Raw genomic sequence first — 25194 nt, 5'->3', positions numbered from 1 at the left:
CTCTAGGATTGGATCCTTGCTTCGTAGTGATTCCTTGCTTCTAGACTAGCTAGCTAGCCCTAGGGCCCAAGTGGTCTACTATGGTCTGCACTTATAGATGGCCAAACGGGCCGGCACGGCCCGATGGCACTATGACTCATCTGAGTATATTTTATAATTTAGTAAAAAATGTGTAGTTGTGGGGGCTCGAACTCATAACCTAGTGTGCATAATAAGATGCTTAAACGTATCCATCTAACCAGTGCAGTTGCAGTTTTATTATTATGTTATATGTTGAATTCTTATACTTAATATATGTAAACTATTATTTTTAAAATAAAAAATGTAACCGTGTCGTGACCGTGCCAGCACTACGGGTCGAGATAGTGACCCAGACACGGCACTATAGCCGTGCCGTGCCAGACACTGGCACTATACTAACCGGGCCGGGTCGTATCTGGACCGTGCTTTTCCGTGTCGTGCCTAGGCTGGCCCATCGTGTTAATGCTAAATGGCCATCTATATCTGCACTCTCGATCGACCATAGTCCTCTCCTTCCTCACCTCATCAGCATATCCAAATATACGTGTTACCCTACCTTGGGACGAGAGACCGCGCGCGATCAGCACGGAATTCTCAAAATGCGTTACTCGATAGCAGCAGCGGCCGGCAGCAAAAGGTAAAGCAAAACTAGCTAGATTAAACTTTAAAGACATGCATGAGATAGATGCTGCCGATCTGTATGCGAAAGTGGACAAAGCAAGGTAACGCCAATGCCGATGTCGAACAAAATTAAAGACGCCGAAGCCGGAGCCAGTGGGCAGTGGCCACTATATGCCCAAGAACCAAGGCGACCGGCGCTTTGGATCGACATGCATGAACCCTCTGCCAGAATCGTCCCTATGCTTCGTATTCTTCCCCAGCAGCTTCCCAATGATCAGTTAGCTACAGATCTCTGGATGGATGGAGCCTTACTTGATTGGTGATTTGTTCTGCATGCATGCGTACGTGATGTGGTCATGTCATGCGGATGTGATTCGTTGCCCCTTTTTCAGCCCTTTCAAAGCTACTACTCAACCGTTTAAAGTGACGATCATCGGGAACAAAGGAAAGCCAAAATTAAACTGCTAAACAAAATCAAAACCTGTGCCAAATTAAATTCATACTACACTATACTTCGTTTCATCATCAATCAATGTTCGAGCTAGCTAGCATCGTGTGAGCTTTCCTCCGTACTCTCTCTATTCGAGTGCTCCTTTTAACACCGTCAACACTCCCAAAGAATAAAAAAAAAAGGAAAAAGAGAAAGAGAAGAACATCAAAGACCTCGCTCGTCGTAGAGATCGATATCGGAAGATCCAGACCGACCGCTTTGGCCGCCAAAGTGAAGGCCACCGTACCGTGCATGCATCCTGCTGCTTTCTCTCACCCCTCTCTAATACATGCGTACATGTATATAACTATATAAGTGTCTTCACTCAAACGTCGTCGTCGTCGAGACGTCATCGACCATCGTCGTCGTCATGAGCAGCAGCACCACCCACCACCATGCATGCATGGTTGTCCATGGCTATAGCAGCTCATCAGCGCATGCATCAGCTAGCAAAAGAGCGGGACGGGACCTATATGGAAACGGAACTTCCGTTCCATTATTCCACGCCACGCATCAACGTGGTCGCTCTCGCTCGCTCGCTCTTTAGCCTTCTGTATAGGAAGGAGTACACTGCTGCGTCGGCGTCGTCGCCACCCTGCTACACTCTCTTGGACGGTGCTTCCCCCCATCTGGCTCTCCTGAAAACAACGACGCAAAAGTGAATGATGGGTTAGCAATGCAAGGGCGCACACCGGCGGTGAACCGAACGGAGCTAGCGAGGTCAGTGTTCGATGATGGGACCCATATATGCATGCATGCATGCATGCGATTGCCAAGTAGGAGTACGTACTAGCTAGATATACACACTGCATGGTCGATCTGTACTCGTTGTGCAATCATTTGTTGTTTCTTTCATGCATGCCGTATCTATCACTTGCCTCTGTTTCTGTCAGTTGCATATATTTTGCCTGTTCTCAGCGAGCGCAAACATCGAGGCGTATCTCTCTATTTCTCTCTCTCTATTTTTTATTAGAAAGAGAGAGAGAGAGAGAGGCTATAAGCTCTTCTTTTCAGAAGAGCTGCTACTCCTACTACGTTTTGTCACGCCATTTCTATGGTCCCCGCATACACTAGCCAAACGTCGTCGTTTTCTGATGACAAACTAGCCCGCCAGAGGAGGTTCATCTTGCAATTTGCAAACACAAACCTTTGGAATGTTTTTGCAAGATGAAGCTATAGCTGGTGAAAGGGAATAATGGGATGCAATACATGGCTGCCATGACTTCATTTTGCTAGCTGCGATATAAGACGCTATATATATGCAGCGGCATGGCTATATGACACATGCATATTCTTTAAGTGCAAGCTCAGTTCAGAGGTTTAATTTAATTCAATCTGCAGTGCCAAATGTAACTAGAAGCATATATAGGTGCATGCAACAATGTGCCGTAGTTACACTATACAAGTCAGGAACTAGCTCTAGCTAGCTATTTATATAGTATATCAAACGAGATCTGTCGCGGTACCTGTTATGAATAGGATCGGGTCCGTTGGGCACCTTCCGCTTGCTGTCTAGGGGGGACTGCTGCTGCTGCACCGCCGGAGGCGCCTTATTAGTTCCAGCGGTCGTAGCAAGCGTCGCCGGCGGCGGCGGGGCCGGCGGCCTAACTCCACTGCCAGCGGACGACGTAGCCGGCGTTGTTGCGGCAACAGGAGCAGCGCCGCCAACAGTCCCTGCTGCAGGCCTGGTACAGCTCGCCATTATGGCCGCTGACGAGAGCACCGTGCAGATGAGCAAGCAGGCATGCAGCCTGCCGGCCATTGGTGCTCTGCTGCTTCTGTCTTCTGTTCAGGTGGTGGGTCACTGATCAGTGATCGCACACTACCTTCTAGTATAAGCTAATTAGCTCGCTCGTCCCTTCTGTTGCTGCCAGCTGAATAGCTGATGCTATCTCTCCGTAGCGCTAGCGCCGGTGTGGAAGGGATCGGAGACGCATGCAAAGGCGCTGTTCGACGCAGGGAGAATATGCGAATTAAAAGGGATATGGTTCTCGAGAGGAACGAACTGAGGAAGCGAGCGAGTGAGTGACTGACTGACTAACTGACAGGTAGTAGTGCGCGCGCTGAAGGAAGTGTGTGTGTGTGTGTGTCAGTGTGTGTGATCCTCGCTACCTGCAAGCAAGACTACTGCAACCAACTCCCTCACGATGTTTATATATATATGTGTACATCCTGTGCTAGCTTTGGAGTTCGATCCAATGATGATGCCGACTGATGATGCTATGCGGTGGACGCAGATGTGCGGCGAGGGGCACACGTTGCTGTCGCGTAGAGCGGCTTTATTTTATTTTGGAGAGCTTCTCGCCGCTTTGTTGGTTCGCTCAAAAAAGAAGTACAGTACAGATCAGGAGCACCACCAGGTCTAGTCGTGATCGTCGGCTAGCGTTCAGCTAGCAGCCCATGGAAGTATGGAACGAGTGACGACACCCGATCAAGACAGGGAAGCTCCAAAGGAGCAGTACTGCGGCTGCAATGCGTTTGCCAGGGAATAGTAGTGTAGCAGCTGTTGTATTCATTCGTATGGATCCATCTTGTCTGCGGCAGCCAGCAGCAGGGGGTTCATCTACGCTGCCTGCAGATGCCTGAGAGCAAAGCAAACTGATTAGCATGCAGGGTTTGCAGCTTGCAGGCGGCATGCATGATGGCATCGGCATCGGCATCAATGATTTCGCTGCATATGACGCCGCTTCTGCTGGCGCCAACGACGATCGAGGTAGGCTGATAAGCGAGAAAAGCAACAGTCGTAGCTAGACTAGATAGAAACAGTCGGCGGTGACAAGACAGACCAACACAACACCGTTCGTCTCTCGCGCCTGCCAGTGATCGCAATTGGACGGGTGCGTGACCCCAATTAATTACTTCTCACCTAGGAAACAACAACATTTAGTGTTTTTTTAGCTAGTATATTCATTCAAGAGAACATCTGGTTGATTTGGCTCTTGTCTGTTAAAAACATCTCATTTAGTCGGGCTTCCACAAGCGGCGGCCGGCGGCGTTGTGGATTCGCTGGCCTTCTTTTCCTTTTCGCGCGCCCTTAGGGAGGGGAAGAATGGGATATCCTTGTTAATGGCCTGGCCCCGGATGCCGGAATCGAGAGAGAGAGAGAGAGACACCATGGACAAAGCTGGGTGGATTCGTCGTCCCCGGCTCCTGGGCCTGCATGCAGTGCCCTCCTCCGTTCCGGAACCCGAACCGGACGACGGCGATCGGTCGCTATCTGACCCTGCTGCTGCAGCTCTGCTCTGCTCTGCTCGCCACCGAGAGCTGAGACTCCAGTCCAGTCCAAGACCGAGACCAACCCGTAAATAAACACTCTCGGAAACCACCAGGTATGCGTTCTCAGGGACGCGTCGCTATCCCCTGGCTGAGAGCCTGGATAGATGGATCATGGATGTCGAGGACTGAGGAGTAAGGAGGGAGGGGCAGTAGCTAGGCAGAGGCGGACAGGAATTGATCGACCGCCAGCGCCAGGCCAGCCGACGCGCTGGCTGGTTTGGCCTTGGGCCCTTGGCCTTTTCTTTTCCCGGCTTTTGAGATGGCCAGCGTATCCCGCTGCCGCATGCAGCAGGGACATGACGACGATGGGGGAATGTTTGTTTGGGGCGGCCGGCCACCGGATCGATCGATCCATCTTTTGACCGCCCGGTCCCGCGCCCTCCGACTATAGATGGCCAAACGGGCCGGCACGGCCCGATCCGGCACGGCCCGACGGCGGCACGGCCCGCCAGGCCCGGCTAGCAAACCGTGCCGTGCCCAGATGGGCCGGCGTGCTGTTGCCGCGGCCCAGGCACGGCCCGTGAGTCTGTTAGTCGTGCCGGGCCGGCCCGGTGGCACTATGGTCCATCTGAGTATATTGTAGAATTTAGCAAAAAATATGTAGTAATGGGGGCTCGAACTCACAACCTGGTGCACAAGAGGCTTAAACACATTCATCTAACCAGTGCAACTGTAGTTTTATTGTGTTATATGTTGAATTCTTATACTTAATATATGTAAACTATTATTTTTAAAATAAAAAATGTAACCATGTCGTGCCCGTGCCAGCACTACGGGTCGAGATAGTGGCCCAGGCACGGCACTATAGCCGTGCCGTGCCAGGCACTGGCACTATACTAACCGGACCGGGTCGTGCCTGGACCGTGCTTTTTCGTGCCGTGCCTGGGCCGGCCCATCGTGTTAGTGCCAAATGGCCATCTATACCTCCGACCCTTGGACCGTGGAGACTGGAGAGCTTTGCGTACGTTGCCAAGGGCCAAGGCCAGGCCACCAATGGCCAACGGCCGATCCACTAACAACCAACGGTGTGATGCCGTGCTGCAATGAGTGGAGCCACGCGAGCGCTGGCGGGCGGCGGCTGCGGCCTGCATGCTTGCGGTGCGGACTTGGACAATGGACAGGCCGTCCGGCCGGTGTCGATCGAGAGCTCGATCACGGCGTACGTACGCGCCGGGGAGGTACGCTCTCGGAGCTCTGGTATAAGCAAGCACCGCTAGCCAAAAGAAGTGACTTCCATGCAAAGGACATCAGTAGGGGGTAACTTTATTAGAACCAGTTATATGACTCAAACGCCAATATATCAGTCGCGCCATCATAGAGAGCATTAGTAGATACTCCTGAGTCCTGATCACTTTTTTTCTGGAGGCGGTTGGTGTTTCTAGTGTCTCTAAAAATACCCTCTAATTCTAAAAGATTTAGATATATCTTAAGTTCTGAAATTCTAAAACTTTTTTTTAACATGTGACCTTAGATACAGAAATAACACAACTAAAACATTTAGAATTTACAGCTTATGAAAAAAAAATATCTGGCTTAAAAAAAACTACGTACCAGAGTTTCTCACAAGTCCCGACCGCGGCGGAGGAGAGCAGGCGGCTAGGTTTTCGCGGTGGATCCAGCCAAGGCATGCAGGGCCCGCCGAGGTTATTCGCCGAGTTAAACTTTTACTCCTATTGATCAGTGGGTCGCTTTCCGAAGAAACTATTCCAAGGGTGCGACGCCTTGCCGCGCCGCCGCCGCCGCCGCGCGCGGGCGCGCCTCGGTCGCGGACGGATGATGGCCGTGCTCGCAAGGGTCTCCTCGTCGTTGGCGGCGGTTGATTAACGGCATCTGAGTTTCTCACAAGTCCCGGCCGTGGCGGAGGAGGGCAGGCGACTAGGTTTTCGCGGTGGATCCAGCCAAGGCATGCAGGGCCCGCCGAGGTTATTCGCCGAGGTAAACTTGTACTCCTATTGATCAGTGGGTCGCTTTCCAAAGAAACTATTCCAAGGGTGCGACGCCTTGCCGCCGCCGCGCGCGGGCGCGCCTCGGTCGCGGACGGATGATGACCGTGCTCGCAAGGGTCTCCTCGTCGTTGGCGGCGGTTGATTAACGGCATCTGAGTTTCTCACAAGTCCCGGCCGCGGCGGAGGAGGGCAGGCGGCTAGGTTTTCGCGGTGGATCCAGCCAAGGCATGCAGGGCCCGCCGAGGTTATTCGCCGAGGTAAACTTGTACTCCTATTGATCAGTGGGTCGCTTTCCGAAGAAACTATTCCAAGGGTGCGACGCCTTGCCGCGCCGCCGCCGCCGCCGCGCGCGGGCGCGCCTCGGTCGCGGACGGATGATGGTCGTGCTCGCAAGGGTCTCCTCGTCGTTGGCGGTGGTTGATTAACGGCATCTGAGTTTCTCACAAGTCCCGGCCGCGGCGGAGGAGGGCAGGCGGCTAGGTTTTCGGTGGATCCAGCCAAGGCATGCAGGGCCCGCCGAGGTAAACTTGTACTCCTATTGATCAGTGGGTCGCTTTCCAAAGAAACTATTCCAAGGGTGCGACGCCTTGCCGCCGCCGCGCGCGGGCGCGCCTCGGTCGCGGACGGATGATGGCCGTGCTCGCAAGGGTCTCCTCGTCGTTGGCGGCGGTTGATTAACGGCATCTGAGTTTCTCACAAGTCCCGGCCGTGGCGGAGGAGGGCAGGCGGCTAGGTTTTCGCGGTGGATCCAGCCAAGGCATGCAGGGCCCGCCGAGGTTATTCGCCGAGGTAAACTTGTACTCCTATTGATCAGTGGGTCGCTTTCCGAAGAAACTATTCCAAGGGTGCGACGCCTTGCCGCGCCGTCGCCGCAGCGCGCGGGCGCGCCTCGGTCGCGGACGGATGATGGCCGTGCTCGCAAGGGTCTCCTCGTCGTTGGCGGCGGTTGATTAACGACATATGAGTTTCTCACAAGTCCCGGCCGCGGCGGAGGAGGGCAGGCGGCTAGGTTTTCGCGGTGGATCCAGCCAAGGCATGCAGGGCCCGCCGAGGTAAACTTGTACTCCTATTGATCAGTGGGTCGCTTTCCAAAGAAACTATTCCAAGGGTGCGACGCCTTGCCGCGCCGCCGCCACCGCGCGCGGGCGCGCCTCGGTCGCGGACGGATGATGGTCGTGCTCGCAAGGGTCTCCTCGTCGTTGGCGGCGGTTGATTAACGGCATCTGAGTTTCTCACAAGTCCCGGCCGCGGCGGAGGAGGGCAGGCGGCTAGGTTTTCGCGGTGGATCCAGCCAAGGCATGCAGGGCCCGCTGAGGTTATTCGCCGAGGTAAACTTGTACTCCTATTGATCAGTGGGTCGCCTTCCGAAGAAACTATTCCAAGGGTGCGACGCCTTGCCGCACCGCCGCCGCCGCGCGCTGGCGCGCCTCGGTCGCGGACGGATGATGGTCGTGCTCGCAAGGGTCTCCTCATCGTTGGCGGCGGTTGATTAACGGCATCTAAGTTTCTCACAAGTCCCGGCCGCGGCGGAGGAGGGCAGGCAGCTAGGTTTTCGCGGTGGATCTAGCCAAGGCATGCAGGGCTCGCCGAGGTTATTCGCCGAGGTAAACTTGTACTCCTATTGATCAGTGGGTCGCTTTCCGTAGAAACTATTCCAAGGGTGCGATGCCTTGCCGCGCCGCCGCCGCCGCGCGCGGGCGCGCCTCGGTCGCGGACGGATGATGGCCGTGCTCGCAAGGGTCTCCTCGTCGTTGGCGGCGGTTGATTAACGACATCTGAGTTTCTCACAAGTCCCGGCCGCGGCGGAGGAGGGCAGACGGCTAGGTTTTCGCGGTGGATCCAGCCAAGGCATGCAGGGCCCGCCGAGGTTATTCGCGGAGGTAAACTTGTACTCCTATTGATCAGTGGGTCACTTTCCGAAGAAACTATTCCAAGGGTGCGACGCCTTGCCGCGCCGCCGCCGCCGCGCGCGGGCACGCCTCGGTCGCGGACGGATGATGGCCGTGCTCGCAAGGGTCTCCTCGTCGTTGGCGGCGGTTGATTAACGGCATCTAAGTTTCTCACAAGTCCCGGCCGCGGCGGAGGAGGGTAGGCGGCTAGGTTTTCGCGGTGGATCCAGCCAAGGCATGCAGGGCCCGCCGAGGTTATTCGCCGAGGTAAACTTGTACTCCTATTGATCAGTGGGTCGCTTTCCGAAGAAACTATTCCAAGGGTGCGACGCCTTGCCGCGCCGCAGCCCCCGCGCGCGGGCACGCCTCGGTCACGGACGGATGATGGCCGTGCTCGCATGGGTCTCCTCGTCGTTGGCGGCGGTTGATTAACGGCATCTGAGTTTCTCACAAGTCCCGGCCGCGGCGGAGGAGGGCAGGCGGCTAGGTTTTCGCGGTGGATCCAGCCAAGGCATGCAGGGCCCGCCGAGGTAAACTTGTACTCCTATTGATCAGTGGGTCGCTTTCCGAAGAAACTATTCCAAGGGTGCGACGCCTTGCCGCGCCGCCGCGCGCGGGCGCGCCTTGGTCGCGGACGGATGATGGCCGTGCTCGCAAGGGTCTCCTCGTCGTTGGCTGTAACACCGTGAATTTGGGGGTATAAAATTTCTTTGCTCATATTCACAAATTCAGGTGTTACTTCCCTTTTCTCATCCTTCCTCATTCTTTTCTTTCTCATTTCTATAGGAGAAAAGTGCTTATTTTATTTGTAATTATAGTTTAAATAGGTTAAACCCTAAGGGAGTATGAATTGTTGCATCATGTTGAACCCTAGATCTCAATTTTGCTTGGTGCATAATTCTTGGAAAGTCTAATTTGAATTTGTGGCTTATTTGGATTTGAATCAAATAGAGAAAATAAAAAAGAAAAGAGAAAACAAATTTCAGAATAAAAAGAAAAGGAAAGAAGCCCAACCCCGCCGCCCCCTCAGCCTTTCGGCCCAGCTAGGCCCATCCCACGCGCGCGCTCTCCCCCCCCCGCTCTCTCTGCCCTGGCGGGCCCGCCCGTCAGCGCGGCCGCCTTCCGCGCGCCCGCCCCCGCTTTCCCCTCTCTCTCTGCTCACGGGCCCGGCCTGTCAGCCCCGTCGTCCTCGCGTAACCGCCGCCCGAGCTGCGCGCGGCCGCCTTCTCCGCGCCCACGTCGCGCGTGGAGCTCGCAACCGCCCCGCCCCTGGCCACTTGAGCTTAGAGCCCCACTCGCCCTCTCCCCCTCCCTCATTTGCGCTCTAGCAGACCCCTCTTCCACCTCCCCCTCGCTGCGCGCACGCCCGAGCGCCGCCGCCATAAACCCCCGCCGTCCCGAGCTTGTTTCCCCGTCGCCGTTGGAGCTCCGCCGTGCCCTTTGCCACGGTGAGCTCCGCCCCGACGTCCGCAACCCGGGACGCGCCCCAATTCCCCCTCCCCCTCCCTATTTCTCTCTGCCCGCGCTCACCCGCCGTCCTCCGTGTAGCCGCGGAGGTCCGCCACCGTCGCCCCGGGCCGCCGTTGTGTCATCGCCTCCACCGAGGAGTCCCCGGAGCCCGCCTTGAGGTAAGGAACCTCTCCCGCCCCCCTCCAAACCCGTGTATTGCCTTCTGCCACGTTTAATTCCTCGCCGGAGTAGACTAATGCCGCCGCCGAGCCGCTTTGCCGTAGACCGCCCCCTCTGGTGTCCCTGCCCCGACCCAGCTCCCACCGGGCGATTCCCCGTGCCCTCCCCAACCTTCCCGGCCGCTCAGGTCGCCCTAGAGACCCGCCGAGCGCCCGCGCCCCTCGTCTCCGGCGAGTCCTCCGCCGCGGGGACGAGCGCCGCCGCCCCAGCTAGCCATAGGAGAAGCCAAGGCCGCCCACCCGATCCCCGCCGTCCGTTCCAGATCGGGCGGCCCCGTTTTAATTAGGCCGAGCCCAATCCTGGCCGTCCGCCGGAGATCCAGCGGCCCAGGCCCGCTTCCCCCATACCCCGCCTCCCTGCCGTTGGGCCCCGCCTGTCAGCCTGCCCGCGCCCCGCGCTGCCCGCTAGCCCCGCCTGTCAGCCTGCACGCGCCCCGCGCTGCCCGCTGGCCTCGCCTGTCAGCCGTCGCGCTCGCGCTGCCCACCCGGCCCCGCCTGTCAGCCGCTCCGGTCGCCGCGCGCTCGCGCGCCCGCCTGCGGATCTAATCCTGGCCGTCCGCCCGAGATCCGACGGTCGTAGGAGCCCGATACCCCTTCGCCCGCGCGTTTTCTTAAAGAGACCCCCGGTTTTCTGGAATTTAAACCTGTCGTCCCTGGTTTCTCACAGTTAGGTCCTCGGACCTTTTATTTAATTCAAAATAGGTATTTAGGTTATATTTTTAACCCCTAAACTTGTAAAATTCATAACTTTGTCATACGAACTCCAAATTAGGTGCTTCAAATTGCAAAATGCTCATGATGTTTTTGTCTATCTATTTAAACAATGTTTCCCTGCTGTTTCCATGTACAAATTAATGATTAATCATTAGGATAGGATTAAGGTTATTGGAACCCTATTTGAGATAATTAGAAGTTGGTAGACTTTAATAAAAGTTGGAGTACTTAAGTTTAGGGACTTAAACACTTAGGTTTAGGAACTTAAAACCATGTAATGATTTAATCCCACCACTGACTTAAACCTGATTAGTGGGTAATGAACCACTTTGTATAGTCCTCTACCCCAGACCTAGGGAACACTAGAGTGCCTATCCCTTTTCTACTATGAACTTGTGATCTCTCTCTGCTGCATATGTTTGGTATGTTGCTTTTTGTTTGTTATTTTCCCAAGTGCATAGTGTGAATGATTACTTTACGTAGACAACGAGCAGTCTGTGTTTCCCGAGGAGGTTGCAGAGGAAGTCCCTGATCAGCAGTTTGGTGAAGGCAAGTGTCCTCTGTCCCATTATGTCCTATTCATTTATAACTTACTACCCCGCATTACTTACTTGAAACCTAAGGATTGACTAGCTTTACACTTTACTTTATCCTTGATGACCTTATGGGCTGTTATGGTTAGCACTCTGCTATTGCCTTAACTTAATCAATGAACATGATGTGACTATTTATGATACTGTTATCCTGATGATGTTGATGATCTTGTGATACTCTAGGGGGCTCAGGCTGTTTCCTGAGTACCTCTCCGTAAGGACTTGTTCGTTGAGAGACCACCCGGGATAACAGTGCAACCATGAGGGTGAAATGGGATGCCCTTAGCTGATTAATTGGATGAACTAGAGGTGTAGTTGCTTAGCCGTCGTGCCGTCAATGGGGTCCAGGCACAGTGCTTGCTCTGCCGAGGCTGAGTGCCGAGGTTCTTTCATTTTGCTCTTTGTTAGTCACTCTCCTGCGGGGAGGGGTACTGTGTTTATCAAACTGGAGAAACCTAACGGGCAGCTATGATCTCTGGGGAATCTTTGTAAAAGCTACGTAGTGATGCCCTGCCGGACCACCTAGGTAGTGGTCAATGGGGATTAGCTCTCCCCGGGCAAAACGGGAATCATGGCTCATGGGTAAAGTGTGCGACCTCTGCAGAGGGTAGTGAAACTGGTATATCAGCCGTGCTCACAGTTAAGAGCAGCCTTGGGATCCTCTTTGATTAGAGATACAGATGGTTCGAGATACAAGGATTATGTTATGGTTTTGGTTCGACTATGATGATGTTGTTCCTCGATGAGGGAATGGTTTACGGGTTGGTAAAGGCTAAAATCTGGCTTCTACTAATGATAAATACCTGACCAACTAAAAGCAACTGCTTGAGCCTAACCCCACATAAAGCTAGTCCACTTTAGCCAAACGGGACATTTGCTGAGTACGTTGATGTGTACTCATCCTTGCTTTACCACAAAACACCAGGTTGTCCACATTGTAACCACTGCTCAGGAGAAGGTGAAGCCGTGGAAGGAGACTTCCAGGAGTTCCAAGATTACGACGAATTCTAGGTGTGGGTTGGCGGCAACCCCCAGTCAGCTGCCTGTGAAGGCCTTATCTTTACTGCGTTTCGCTAGCACTTTGATTTAACTGTTAAGTTGATGACTATGTGGATGTCTATGACTCTATGATGTAATAAGTTAATACTCTTTTATGTTATTATTCGAGCATTGTGCGATGATGTTCATTTATGTAATCGCTGTGTACGTGAATTACTGATCCTGGCACGTACATAGTCCGCATTCGGTTTGCCTTCCAAAACCGGGTGTGACATAAGTGGTATCAAAGTCGTGCTGACTGTAGGACCGCTGACCTAGAGTAGCACTGGTCGTACTAAGGACTATTGACCTTCCCTCTCACCTTGACCTCTGATGTTACTTCAAAAGTCAGTCACCTCGACCAACCCTATGTTCTACTACATATATATACTATACTATACCTTGTTAAAATTTTTTATCTTATTCTGTCTATGGTTTATTCACTTGTCATATTAGTTCTGCTCTTACTCTTATGCTTACGGTGTCTTTTGTAGATGGCTCGTCTTAGACACACTGCACGTAAGTCGGTGATTCCTTTCCTGCCGTCTCGACTTGCGGAGCGTCCTCTGCACCGCACCGTGTCCGGTCAGTCGAGTCACCTAGAGAGGCTGCACCACCATCTGCGTGAGGAGCAGGAACGCCGGCGCCAGCACAGAGAGCAGCAGGGCTCTTCCTCCCCACCCCAGCGAGAGGTGGAGTCCGTGAGGCCCCGTTCCTCTGTTGCCTAGTTGGAGGCGCCCCCTGCACCACCGTGGGACGTCCCGGCTGTTGGAGGAGCTACTGGAGGAGATCCTGGAGGAGACCCCGACGACGACGACTCAGACCACAGCACGGAGTCCTCCGAGCCGCAGGAGGCGGAAGGATGGGTCGCCCGACCCATCACCCGTGACGCCGCTCGCGGTTGCCACTTCCACGACGCACTCGACACCTTGCTGCGCCAGGCTTTCGACCGGCACACCTGGTCGATCGAGTATCGTTGTGTAGTCTACCAGCACAGTCGCTGAAGGTACCCGGACCGCTAGGAGGCTACCTGCCTAGTTCGCCGTCCGGAGGATGACCTCCGGGGTGCGGAGGCCGTTTCGGAGCACTATTCCATCTCCGAGAGGGACACTGCAGAGGCGGCTATGCAGGATGCAGCACGGCATGCACTCTCCCAGTACTGTTCTTTGTTCGGTGGGGTGGCTGACGGTCTTAACCTTCGGTACTACCCCCGCCGCCCTACTGGCAGCACAGAGAGTGTGGTTGTCTCACCTGTTGGTGAGGCTAACCCTAGGTTGAGCAGCACAGTCAACCTAGTCGCAGTGCTTAACACTGAGCTGGACCACTCTCTGGACGAGCTGAGCAGGGCCCGAACGGAGATTGCGGAGTTGCGTGCTGAGCTGGCAGAGCGCCATCACCAGGAGGGTGGTTCCCCCGCTCCTGTTGGGACTCAGCACCCATACCGCTCACCGCCACGTGGTCACCACACTTATGGTTCCCCTGTCTGTAAGACCAGGATAGATCTGGATCCTTAGGTCGTTAGCGTCGGAGTTTGTAATAAATCTTAAGTCAGATGTCTCAGTCTTAGGTAGTGAGTTTAGTTTGCTTATCAGTTGCTTCCATTTAGTTTAGTTTGCTTATCAGTTGCTTTCATGCTTGTTATGATGAACTTGTGCTGGATTTGGATCTTTGTAATGACTGTAGCCAACATGTGGGTTTCCCCTGCAATTTGGCTTAGCTAGTAATGTTAATGAAGTCAGTTGCTTAGTTGGGAAGCCATTTACTTCTACTTTCCTTCTTATCTGAGAAGCTGTGTTGAATCATAATGAGGATCAGTGAAGCTCTTTGTTCACTCAGTGTCATGAAGAATTCCGTATTCTCTTTTCTTATGCTGAAGGATTGTAAGATCAATGCTGATGTATGAATGTCTTCCACAGATGTCTGACAACAGGCGCCGATGCAACAGGCGTGCTCAGCAAGAGCAGCAGGACCAGCAGGAGGAACATCAGAGGCAGCCTCCCCCACCACCCCCAATGACAGTGGAGCAGATGTTCTTGATGCAGACTCAGGCAGTGCAGGCCATTGGGCAGACTCTGGCAGCCATGCAGCAGGCTCAACAGCAACCCCAACCCCAATTGCAAGTGCAGATGCCCCAGATGTCACGAGATAAGCGTGGTGAGTTCATGAGAGGGCACCCTCCTACCTTCGCCCATTCTGCCGACCCCATGGATGCAGAAGACTGGCTGCGCGCAGTGGAAAGGGAACTGCGCACCGCCCAATGTGACGACAGGGAGAAGGTTCTGTATGATCCCCGTCAGCTAAGAGGAGCAGCCCAGTCCTGGTGGGAGTCCTACCTCGCCACCCATGCTGACCCCGAAGCCATCACCTGGGAAGAATTCAGCGAGGGTTTCCGCAGGTACCATGTGCCAGAGGGACTGATGATCGTGAAGAAGGAGGAGTTTCTGGCTCTGAAGCAGGGACCCCTGTCTGTTAGTGAATACAGGGACAAGTTTCTGCAGCTATCTCGTTATGCACCTGAGGATGTCAACACTGATGCTAAAAGGCAGTACAGGTTCATGAGGGGTTTGGTGGATCCCCTGCATTACCAGCTGATGAATCACACATTCCCCACCTTCCAGCACCTGATCGATAGGGCAGTCATGACCGAGAGGAAGCGCAAGGACATGGAAGATCGGAAGCGCAAGATGAGTGGACCCCAGACCGGAAGCATCAGCCGTCCCCGTTTCTCAGGCAGTTCATCTCAGCAAGGCAGGCCTAGCCACCCACAAGGATACCAGAATCAGAATCAGCGTCCGCATCAGCAGCAGTTTCAGAGGCAGTACCCACAGCAGCAGCAGTATCGTCAGCACAGCCAACAGGGAGGTAATCAGTATCAGAAGCAGAACAACCAGGTACCTCGCCTTCCTGCCCCAGCAACAAATCAGAGCAACCAAGCAGCCCCAGCACAAGGACGAGGCAGAGGATGTTTCCACTGTGGAGAACAAGGCCACTGGGCGATGCAGTGCCCAAAGAAGATGGCTCAGCAGCAGACCAACCCCAATGCTCCAACAAGGCAAGGTGTACTGCAGCCGGCAGCGGGCAATCGTAGTCAAGCGTACAACCGTGGAAAGGTGAACCACTTGGAGGCCGAAGCAATCCAGGATGCACCAGATGTGGCAGTAGGTATGTTCTCAGTCGAATCTCATCCCGCAAAAGTGCTATTTGATACTGGTGCAACTCATTCATTTGTCACTGCAACATGGGTAGAATTGCATAACATCTCAGTAGAGGCAATGATGCCGCCCATGAGGATTAATTCGGTTGGTGGCAAAGTGCAAACAGATAAATTATGCTCAAATATAATGGTGGAAATAAGGGGGATAGGATTCCCCAGTGACTTAATAGTAATAGACACCCCTGGGATAGATGTTATTCTAGGGATGAATTGGTTAATGAAGTATGAAGCAAATGTTAGTTGTGACAAGAGGACCGTAACATTGAAGTCCCCGTCAGGAGAAGAGGTAGTGGCCGAGCTAAGGATGCCTAAATCAGCGGAGGGAGTCTGTCACCAGATTTCAGTTGATAGTAAGGAGCCCAACCCGCTCGAGGCTATCAAGGTTGTGTCGGACTTTCCGGACGTGTTTCCCGAGGAGCTAACGGGCATGCCACCCGAGAGAGAGGTTGAATTTGCCATAGAGCTTATCCCTGGTACCGCCCCATTTCCAAAAGAGCCTATCGAGTGTCTGGACCAGAATTGGTGGAACTCACGAAGCAGATAGATGAGATGTTAGAGAAGGGTTACATCAGGCCAAGTACCTCGCCTTGGGCCGCTCCAGTGTTGTTTGTAGAGAAGAAAGATGGTACCAAAAGGATGTGCATAGACTACAGAGCCTTGAATGAAGTCACTGTCAAGAACAAGTACCCCCTGCCAAGGATAGAAGATTTGTTCGACCAGCTCAGAGGTGCCAGCGTATTCTCGAAGATAGATCTGAGATCAGGTTACCATCAACTCAGAATCCGACCCTCGGACATACCGAAGACAGCATTCATCACCAAGTATGGATTATATGAGTTCACAGTTATGTCCTTTGGTTTGACAAATGCGCCAGCCTTCTTTATGTATCTGATGAACAGCGTGTTCATGGACTACCTAGACAAGTTTGTGGTAGTATTCATCGATGATATCCTCATATACTCTCAAAGTGAGGAAGATCATGTAGAGCATTTGAAGATGGTATTGCAAAGACTTCGAGAACATCAGTTGTATGCCAAGCTGGGCAAATGCGAGTTCTGGATTCATGAAGTCTTATTTCTGGGTCACATCATAAATCAAGATGGGTTAGCAGTGGATCCAAAGAAAGTAGCAGATATCCTGAACTGGAAAGCACCGAAGGATGTTCGTGGGATCAAGAGCTTCATTGGAATGGCTGGATATTATAGGCGTTTCATTGAAGGCTTCTCAAAGATTGCTAGGCCAATGACAGCGTTACTAGCAAAGAAAGTCGAGTTTAAGTGGACCCAAAAGTGTCAAGAAGCATTTGAAGAACTGAAGAATAGATTGAGTACAGCTCCTGCGTTAGTCCTGCCTGATGTTCACAAGCCATTCTCAGTGTATTGCGATGCTTCTTACACCGGATTGGGATGTGTGCTAATGCAAGAAGGAAGAGTTGTAGCATATTCATCTCGACAGCTGAAGATCCATGAGAAAAATTATCCCACACATGACCTGGAGTTGGCAGCAGTAGTTCATGCTTTGAAGACCTGGAGACATTACCTGTATGGGCAGAAGTGTGACATCTACACAGATCATAAAAGTCTGAAGTACATATTCACCCAGTCAGAGTTAAACATGAGGCAGCGAAGATGGTTGGAATTGATCAAAGACTACGAGTTGGAGATACATTACCATCCAGGCAAAGCCAATGTTGTTGCAGATGCTCTGAGCAGGAAGAGTCAAGTCAATATGTTGGCCACGTACCCGATGCCGTATGAGTTAGCCAAAGAGTTCGACAGACTGAGCCTCGGTTTCCTGAACAGTACGCAAGGAGTAACGGTGGAATTAGAGCCCACCCTAGAGTGGGAGATCAAAGAAGGGCAGAAGGATGATGAAAACATCAACAAGATTCGGCAGCTGATCTTAGAAGGAAGAGGCAAAGACTTTCGAGAGCATGAAGAGGGAGTAATATGGTTCAAGGACCGATTGTGTGTCCCCGACCTCAAACCTATTCGGGAGCTGATCCTCAAGGAAGCTCATGAGACAGCCTACTCCATACACCCTGGGAGCGATAAGATGTATCAAGATTTAAAAAGGAGGTTTTGGTGGTATGGCATGAAAAGAGAGATCGCAGGATATGTCGCCATCTGTGATAGCTGTCAGAGGACCAAAGCAGAGCATCAGAGGCCTGCCGGATTGTTGCAGCCATTGCGGATCCCTCAGTGGAAGTGGGATGAGATCGGGATGGATTTTATAGTTGGCCTACCTCGTACCCGGACCGGTTATGATTCCATCTGGGTGGTTGTGGACCGCTTAACAAAGGTGGCCCATTTCATACCTGTGAAGACAACATACACCGGAGCAACGTTAGCCGAGTTATACATGTCACGGATAGTCTGCCTTCATGGTGTGCCGAAGAAGATAGTGTCAGATCGAGGAACGCAGTTCACCTCTCATTTTTGGCAACAGCTACAAGAAGCTTTGGGCACACATTTGAACTTCAGCTCAGCTTATCACCCGCAGACAGACGGTCAGACTGAAAGAACTAATCAGATCCTAGAAGATATGTTGAGAGCCTGTGCGTTGCAAGACAAGTCAGGATGGGACAAAAGGTTACCTTATGTAGAATTCTCCTACAACAATAGTTACCAGGCTAGCTTGAAGATGTCACCGTTTCAGGCACTCTATGGGCGGAGTTGTAGGACTCCGCTGCATTGGGACCAGCCTGGAGAGAGACAGGTGTTTGGCCCCGACATCTTGCTTGAAACCGAAGAGAATATCAAAATGGTTCGGGAGAACCTGAATATAGCACAGTCAAGACAGCGAAGCTATGCGGACCGAAGGAGAAGAGAACTGAGTTTCGAAGTGGGGGATTACGTCTATATGAAGGTGTCACCTATCAGGGGAGTTAGAAGGTTCGGAGTTAAAGGCAAGTTAGCACCCCGGTACGTCGGACCATATCAGATTCAAGCAAAGCGTGGAGACGTGGCCTACCAGCTCAACCTACCAGAAAGTTTGTCGGCAGTGCACAATGTGTTCCACGTGTCGCAATTGAAGAAGTGTCTGCGAGTACCAGAAGAACAGTTGCCAGTGGAGGGTTTGGAGGTCCAGGAGGATCTGACATACATAGAGAAGCCAACGCAGATTCTGGAGTTTGCAGACAGAGTCACCCGGAGGAACACCATCAGAATGTGCAAAGTCAGATGGGGTCACCACTCTGAGGAAGAAGCAACCTGGGAACGAGAAGATGACCTGAAGGCCAAATACCCTGAACTCTTTGCTGACCAACCTTGAATCTCGGGGCGAGATTCTTTTAAGGGGGATAGGTTTGTAACACCCTGAATTTGGGGGTATAAAATTTCTTTGCTCATATTCTCAAATTCAGGTGTTACTTCCCTTTTCTCATCCTTCCTCATTCTTTTCTTTCTCATTTCTATAGGAGAAAAGTGCTTATTTTATTTGTAATTATAGTTTAAATAGGTTAAACCCTAAGGGAGTATGAATTGTTGCATCATGTTGAACCCTAGATCTCACTTTTGCTTGGTGCATAATTCTTGGAAAGTCTAATTTGAATTTGTGGCTTATTTGGATTTGAATCAAATAGAGAAAATAAAAAAGAAAAGAGAAAACAAATTTCAGAATAAAAAGAAAAGGAAAGAAGCCCAACCCCGCCGCCCCCTCAGCCTTTCGGCCCAGCTAGGCCCATCCCGCGCGCGCGCTCTCTCCCCCCCCCCCCCCCCCCGCTCTCTCTGCCCTGGCGGGCCCGCCCGTCAGCGCGGCCGCCTTCCGCGCGCCCGCGCCCGCCCCCGCTTTCCCCTCTCTCTCTGCTCGCGGGCCCGGCCTGTCAGCCCCGTCGTCCTCGCGTAACCGCCGCCCGAGCTGCGCGCGGCCGCCTTCTCCGCGCCCACGTCGCGCGTGGAGCTCGCAACCGCCCCGCCCCTGGCCACTTGAGCTCAGAGCCCCACTCGCCCTCTCCCCCTCCCTCATTTGCGCTCTAGCAGACCCCTCTTCCACCTCCCCCTCGCTGCGCGCACGCCCGAGCGCCGCCGCCATAAACCCCCGCCGTCCCGAGCTCGTTTCCCCGTCGCCGTTGGAGCTCCGCCGTGCCCTTTGCCACGGTGAGCTCCGCCCCGACGTCCGCAACCCGGGACGCGCCCCAATTCCCCCTCCCCCTCCCTATTTCTCTCTGCCCGCGCTCACCCGCCGTCCTCCGTGTAGCCGCGGAGGTCCGCCACCGTCGCCCCGGGCCGCCGTTGTGTCATCGCCGCCACCGAGGAGTCCCCGGAGCCCGCCTTGAGGTAAGGAACCTCTCCCGCCCCCCTCCAAACCCGTGTATTGCCTTCTGCCACGTTTAATTCCTCGCCGGAGTAGACTAATGCCGCCGCCGAGCCGCTTTGCCGTAGACCGCCCCCTCCGGTGTCCCTGCCCCGACCCAGCTCCCACCGGGCGATTCCCCGTGCCCTCCCCAACCTTCCCGGCCGCTCAGGTCGCCCCAGAGACCCGCCGAGCACCCGCGCCCCTCGTCTCCTGCGAGTCCTCCACCGCGGGGACGAGCGCCGCCGCCCCAGCTAGCCGTAGGAGAAGCCAAGGCCGCCCACCCGATCCCCGCCGTCCGTTCCAGATCGGGCGGACCCGTTTTAATTAGGCCGAGCCCAATCCTGGTCGTCCGCCGGAGATCCAGCGGCCCAGGCCCGCTTCCCCCACACCCCGCCTCCCTGCCGTTGGGCCCCGCCTGTCAGCCTGCCCGCGCCCCGCGCTGCCCGCTGGCCCCGCCTGTCAGCCTACCCGCGCCCCGCGCTGCCCGCTGGCCCCGCCTGTCAGCCGCCGCGCTCGCGCTGCCCACCCGGCCCCGCCTGTCAGCCGCTCCGGTCGCCGCGCGCTCGCGCGCCCGCCTGCGGATCTAATCCTGGCCGTCCGCCCGAGATCCGACGGCCGTAGGAGCCCGATACCCCTTCGCCCGCGCGTTTTCTTAAAGAGACCCCCGGTTTTCTGGAATTTAAACCCGTCGTCCCTGGTTTCTCACAGTTAGGTCCTCGGACCTTTTATTTAATTCAAAATAGGTATTTAGGTTATATTTTTAACCCCTAAACTTGTAAAATTCATAACTTTGTCATATGAACTCCAAATTAGGTGCTTCAAATTGCAAAATGCTCATGATGTTTTTGTCTATCTATTTAAACAATGTTTCCCTGCTGTTTCCATGTACCAATTAATGATTAATCATTAGGATAGGATTAAGGTTATTGGAACCCTATTTGAGATAATTAGAAGTTGGTAGACTTTAATAAAAGTTGGAGTACTTAAGTTTAGGGACTTAAACACCTAGGTTTAGGAACTTAAAACCATGTAATGATTTAATCCCACCACTGACTTAAACCTGATTAGTGGGTAATGAACCACTTTGTATAGTCCTCTACCCCAGACCTAGGGAACACTAGAGTGCCTATCCCTTTTCTACTATGAACTTGTGATCTCTCTCTGCTGCATATGTTTGGTATGTTGCTTTTTGTTTGTTATTTTCCCAAGTGCATAGTGTGAATGATTACTTTACGTAGACAACGAGCAGTCTGTGTTTCCCGAGGAGGTTGCAGAGGAAGTCCCTGATCAGCAGTTTGGTGAAGGCAAGTGTCCTCTATCCCATTATGTCCTATTCATTTATAACTTACTACCCCGCATTACTTACTTGAAACCTAAGGATTGACTAGCTTTACACTTTACTTTATCCTTGATGACCTTATGGGCTGTTATGGTTAGCACTCTGCTATTGCCTTAACTTAATCAATGAACATGATGTGACTATTTATGATACTGTTATCCTGATGATGTTGATGATCTTGTGATACTCTAGGGGGCTCAGGCTGTTTCCTGAGTACCTCTCCGTAAGGACTTGTTCGTTGAGAGACCACCCGGGATAACAGTGCAACCATGAGGGTGAAATGGGATGCCCTTAGCTGATTAATTGGATGAACTAGAGGTGTAGTTGCTTAGCCGTCGTGCCGTCAATGGGGTCCAGGCACAGTGCTTGCTCTGCCGAGGCTGAGTGCCGAGGTTCTTTCATTTTGCTCTTTGTTAGTCACTCTCCTGCGGGGAGGGGTACTGTGTTTATCAAACTGGAGAAACCTAATGGGCAGCTATGATCTCTGGGGAATCTTTGTAAAAGCTACGTAGTGATGCCCTGCCGGACCACCTAGGTAGTGGTCAATGGGGATTAGCTCTCCCCGGGCAAAACGGGAATCATGGCTCATGGGTAAAGTGTGCGACCTCTGCAGAGGGTAGTGAAACTGGTATATCAGTCGTGCTCACGGTTAAGAGCAGCCTTGGGATCCTCTTTGATTAGAGATACAGATGGTTCGAGATACAAGGATTATGTTATGGTTTTGGTTCGACTATGATGATGTTGTTCCTCGATGAGGGAATGGTTTACGGGTTGGTAAAGGCTAAAATCTGGCTTCTACTAATGATAAATACCTGACCAACTAAAAGCAACTGCTTGAGCCTAACCCCACATAAAGCTAGTCCACTTTAGCCAAACGGGACATTTGCTGAGTACGTTGATGTGTACTCATCCTTGCTTTACCACAAAACACTAGGTTGTCCACATTGTAACCACTGCTCAGGAGAAGGTGAAGCCATGGAAGGAGACTTCCAGGAGTTCCAAGATTACGACGAATTCTAGGTGTGGGTTGGCGGCAACCCCCAGTCAGCTGCCTGTGAAGGCCTTATCTTTACTGCGTTTCGCTAGCACTTTGATTTAACTGTTAAGTTGATGACTATGTGGATGTCTATGACTCTGTGATGTAATAAGTTAATACTCTTTTATGTTATTATTCGAGCATTGTGCGATGATGTTCATTTATGTAATCGCTGTGTACGTGAATTACTGATCCTGGCACGTACATAGTTCGCATTCGGTTTGCCTTCCAAAACCGGGTGTGACATTGGCGGCGGTTGATTAACGGCATATGAGTTTCTCACAAGTCCCGGCCGCGGCGGAGGAGGGCAGGCGGCTAGGTTTTCGCGGTGGATCCAGCCAAGGCATGCAGGGCCCGCCGAGGTTATTCGCCGAGGTAAACTTGTACTCCTATTGATCAGTGGGTCGCTTTCCGAAGAAACTATTCCAAGGGTGCGACGCCTTGACGCGCCGCCGCCGCAGCGCGCGGGCGCGCCTCGGCCGCGGACGGATGATGGCCGTGCTCGCAAGGGTCTCCTCGTCGTTGGCGGCGGTTGATTAATGGCATCTGAGTTTCTCACAAGCCCTGGCCGCGACGGAGGAGGGCAGGCGGCTAGGTTTTCGCGGTGGATCCAGCCAAGGCATGCAGGATTGATAGTCGCCTAGAGGGGGGGTGAATAGGGCGAAACTGAAATTTACAAAAATAATCACAACTACAAGCCGGGGTTAGCGTTAGTAATAATAAATGAGTCCGCGAGAGAGGGTGCAAAACAAATCGCAAGCAAATAAGGAGAGTGACACGCAGATTTGTTTTACCGAGGTTCGGTTCTCGCAAACCTACTCCCCGTTGAGGAGGCCACAAAGGCCGGGTCTCTTTCAACCCTTCCCTCTCTCAAACGGTCCCTCGGACCGAGTGAGCTTTCCTTCTTCTCAATCAACCGGGAACAAAACTTCCCCGCAAGGGCCACCACACAATCGGTGCCTCTTGCCTTGGTTACAATTGAGTGTTGATCACAAGAGCACAAGAGAAAGAAAGAATGCGATCCAAGCGCAAGAGCTCAAAAGAACACGGCAAATCTCTCTCTCTAGTCACTAGGGTTTTGTGTGGAATTGGAGAGGATTTGATCTCTTTGAATGTGTCTAGAATTGAATGCCTAGCTCTTGTAAAGGGTTGAGAAGTGGGAAAACTTGGATGGCTATGAATGTGGGGTGGTTGGGGTATTTATAGCCCCAACCACCAACCTTGACCGTTGGCTGAAGGCTTCTGCTCGATGGCGCACCGGACAGTCCGGTGCACACCGGACAGTCCGGTGCCCCTGCCACGTCAGCGTTGCCGTTGGTTTCTAGCCGTTGGAGCTTCTGACTTGTGGGCCCGCCTGGGTGTCCGGTGCACACCGGACATGCACTGTTTGATGTCCGGTGCACCGGTATGGGCAGCCCTGACGTCTGCGCGCGCTGCGCGCGCATTTAATGCACGGCAGGGAGCCGTTGGCGTCGCAGGGAGCCGTTGCTCCGCTGGCACACCGGACAGTCCGGTGCACACCGGACAGTCCGGTGAATTATAGCGGAGCGGCTGCCGCGCGAACCCGAGGCTGGCGAGTTCAGGAGGCCGAGCTTCCTTGGAGCACCGGACATGTCCGGTGCACACCGGACAGTCCGGTGAATTATAGCGCGCCGGCCTCCACGAATTCCCGAGGGCGAAGGGTTGGAGTCTGAGTCCCCTGGTGCACCGGACAGGTACTGTTTACTGTCCGGTGGCACACCGGACAGTCCGGTGTGCCAGACCAGGGGTGCCCTCGGTTGCCCCTTTGCTCCTTTATTGAATCCAAACTTGGTCTTTTTATTGGCTGAGTGTGAACCTTTTACACCTGTATAATCTATACACTTGGGCAAACTAGTTAGTCCAAAGATTTGTGTTGGGCAATTCAACCACCAAAATTATTTAGGAACTAGGTGTAAGCCTAATTCCCTTTCAATCTCCCCCTTTTTGGTGATTGATGCCAACACAAACCAAAGCAAATGTAGAAGTGCATAATTGAACTAGTTTGCATAATGTAAGTGAAAAGGTTATTTGGAATTGAGCCAATATAACTACTTACAAGATATGCATGGAATGTTTCTTTCTTATTTAGCATTTTGGACCACGTTTGCACCACTTGTTTTGTTTTTGCAAATTCTTTTGTAAATCCATTTCATAGATCTTTTGCAAATAGTCAAAGGTAAATAAATAAGAGTTTGCAAAAGTATTTTCGAGATTTGAAATTTCCTCCCCCTGTCTCAAATGCTTTTCCTTTGACTAAACAAAACTCCCCCTAAAAGAGATCCACCTCTTAGTGTTCAAGAGGGTTTTGATATACCATTTTTGAAATACTACTTTCTCCTCCTTTTTGAACACAATAGAATACCAAATGATAAAGACTTTTGGAAAGCACTAAGTTTTTGAATTTGGTGGTGGTGGTGCGGTCCTTTTGCTTTGGGCTCATCTCTCCCCCTTTTTGGCATGAATCGCCAAAAAACGGAATCATTAGAGCCCTCTGGAAGTGCAATCTTCCCCTTTGGTCATAAATAAGTGAGTTAAGATTATACCAAAGACGAAGTCCTTTTGCATTTGAGCTTTTACTCTCTCCCCCAAGGATGAAGTCCTTTTCCTTGATGCTCATTTCTCCCCCAAAGAAGAGAGAGTTGCTCGGAGTGATGGCGAAGCATGAGTTACGGAGTGGAAGCCTTTGTCTTCGCCGAAGACTCCAATTCCCTTTCAATATACCTATGACTTGGTTTGAAATAAACTTGAAAACACATTAGTCATAGCATATAAAAGAGATATGATCAAAGGTATTTAAAAGAGCTATGTGTGCAAGCTTAGCAAAAGAAATTTCTAGAATCAAGAACATTGAGCTCATGCCTAAGTCTGGTAAAAGATTGTTCATCAAGTGGCTTGGTAAAGATATCGGCTAATTGATCTTTAGTATTAATGTAAGAAATCTCGATATCCCCCTTTTGTTGGTGATCCCTAAGAAAATGATACCGAATGGCTATGTGCTTAGTGCGGCTATGC

At 52.5% G+C, this 25194-nt stretch overlaps 1 protein-coding gene across 1 annotated transcript; it reads right to left on the bottom strand.

Moving 5' to 3' along the window:
• Nucleotides 1–1100: 1100 nt before the first annotated feature.
• Nucleotides 1101–3240, bottom strand: LOC100216662 (uncharacterized). The gene is made up of 2 exons (NM_001143073.1): nt 2599–3240; nt 1101–1770 (listed from the first exon to the last, which is right to left on the bottom strand). The coding sequence occupies exons 1-2, from the start codon at nt 2892–2894 to the stop codon at nt 1731–1733; spliced, it is 336 nt and encodes a 111-aa protein (NP_001136545.1). The 5' UTR covers nt 2895–3240; the 3' UTR covers nt 1101–1730.
• Between the last annotated feature and the right edge of the window lie 21954 nt (nt 3241–25194).

Source organism: Zea mays, chromosome 5 (assembly GCF_902167145.1).
Source record: "Zea mays cultivar B73 chromosome 5, Zm-B73-REFERENCE-NAM-5.0, whole genome shotgun sequence".
NCBI classification, from domain to species: domain Eukaryota; kingdom Viridiplantae; phylum Streptophyta; class Magnoliopsida; order Poales; family Poaceae; genus Zea; species Zea mays.
The sequence above is the reverse complement of the archived record's forward strand: the minus strand, read 5'-3'. Positions and strand labels throughout refer to the sequence as shown.

Coding starts and splice junctions, on each gene's coding strand:
- LOC100216662 (NM_001143073.1), bottom strand. CDS start 2,894: ATGGCCGGCAGGCTGCATGCCTGCTTGCTCATCTGCACGGTGCTCTCG. Junction 1,771..2,598: donor CCCGATCCTATTCATAACAG/GTACCGCGACAG, acceptor CGTTGTTTTCAG/GAGAGCCAGATGGGGGGAAG.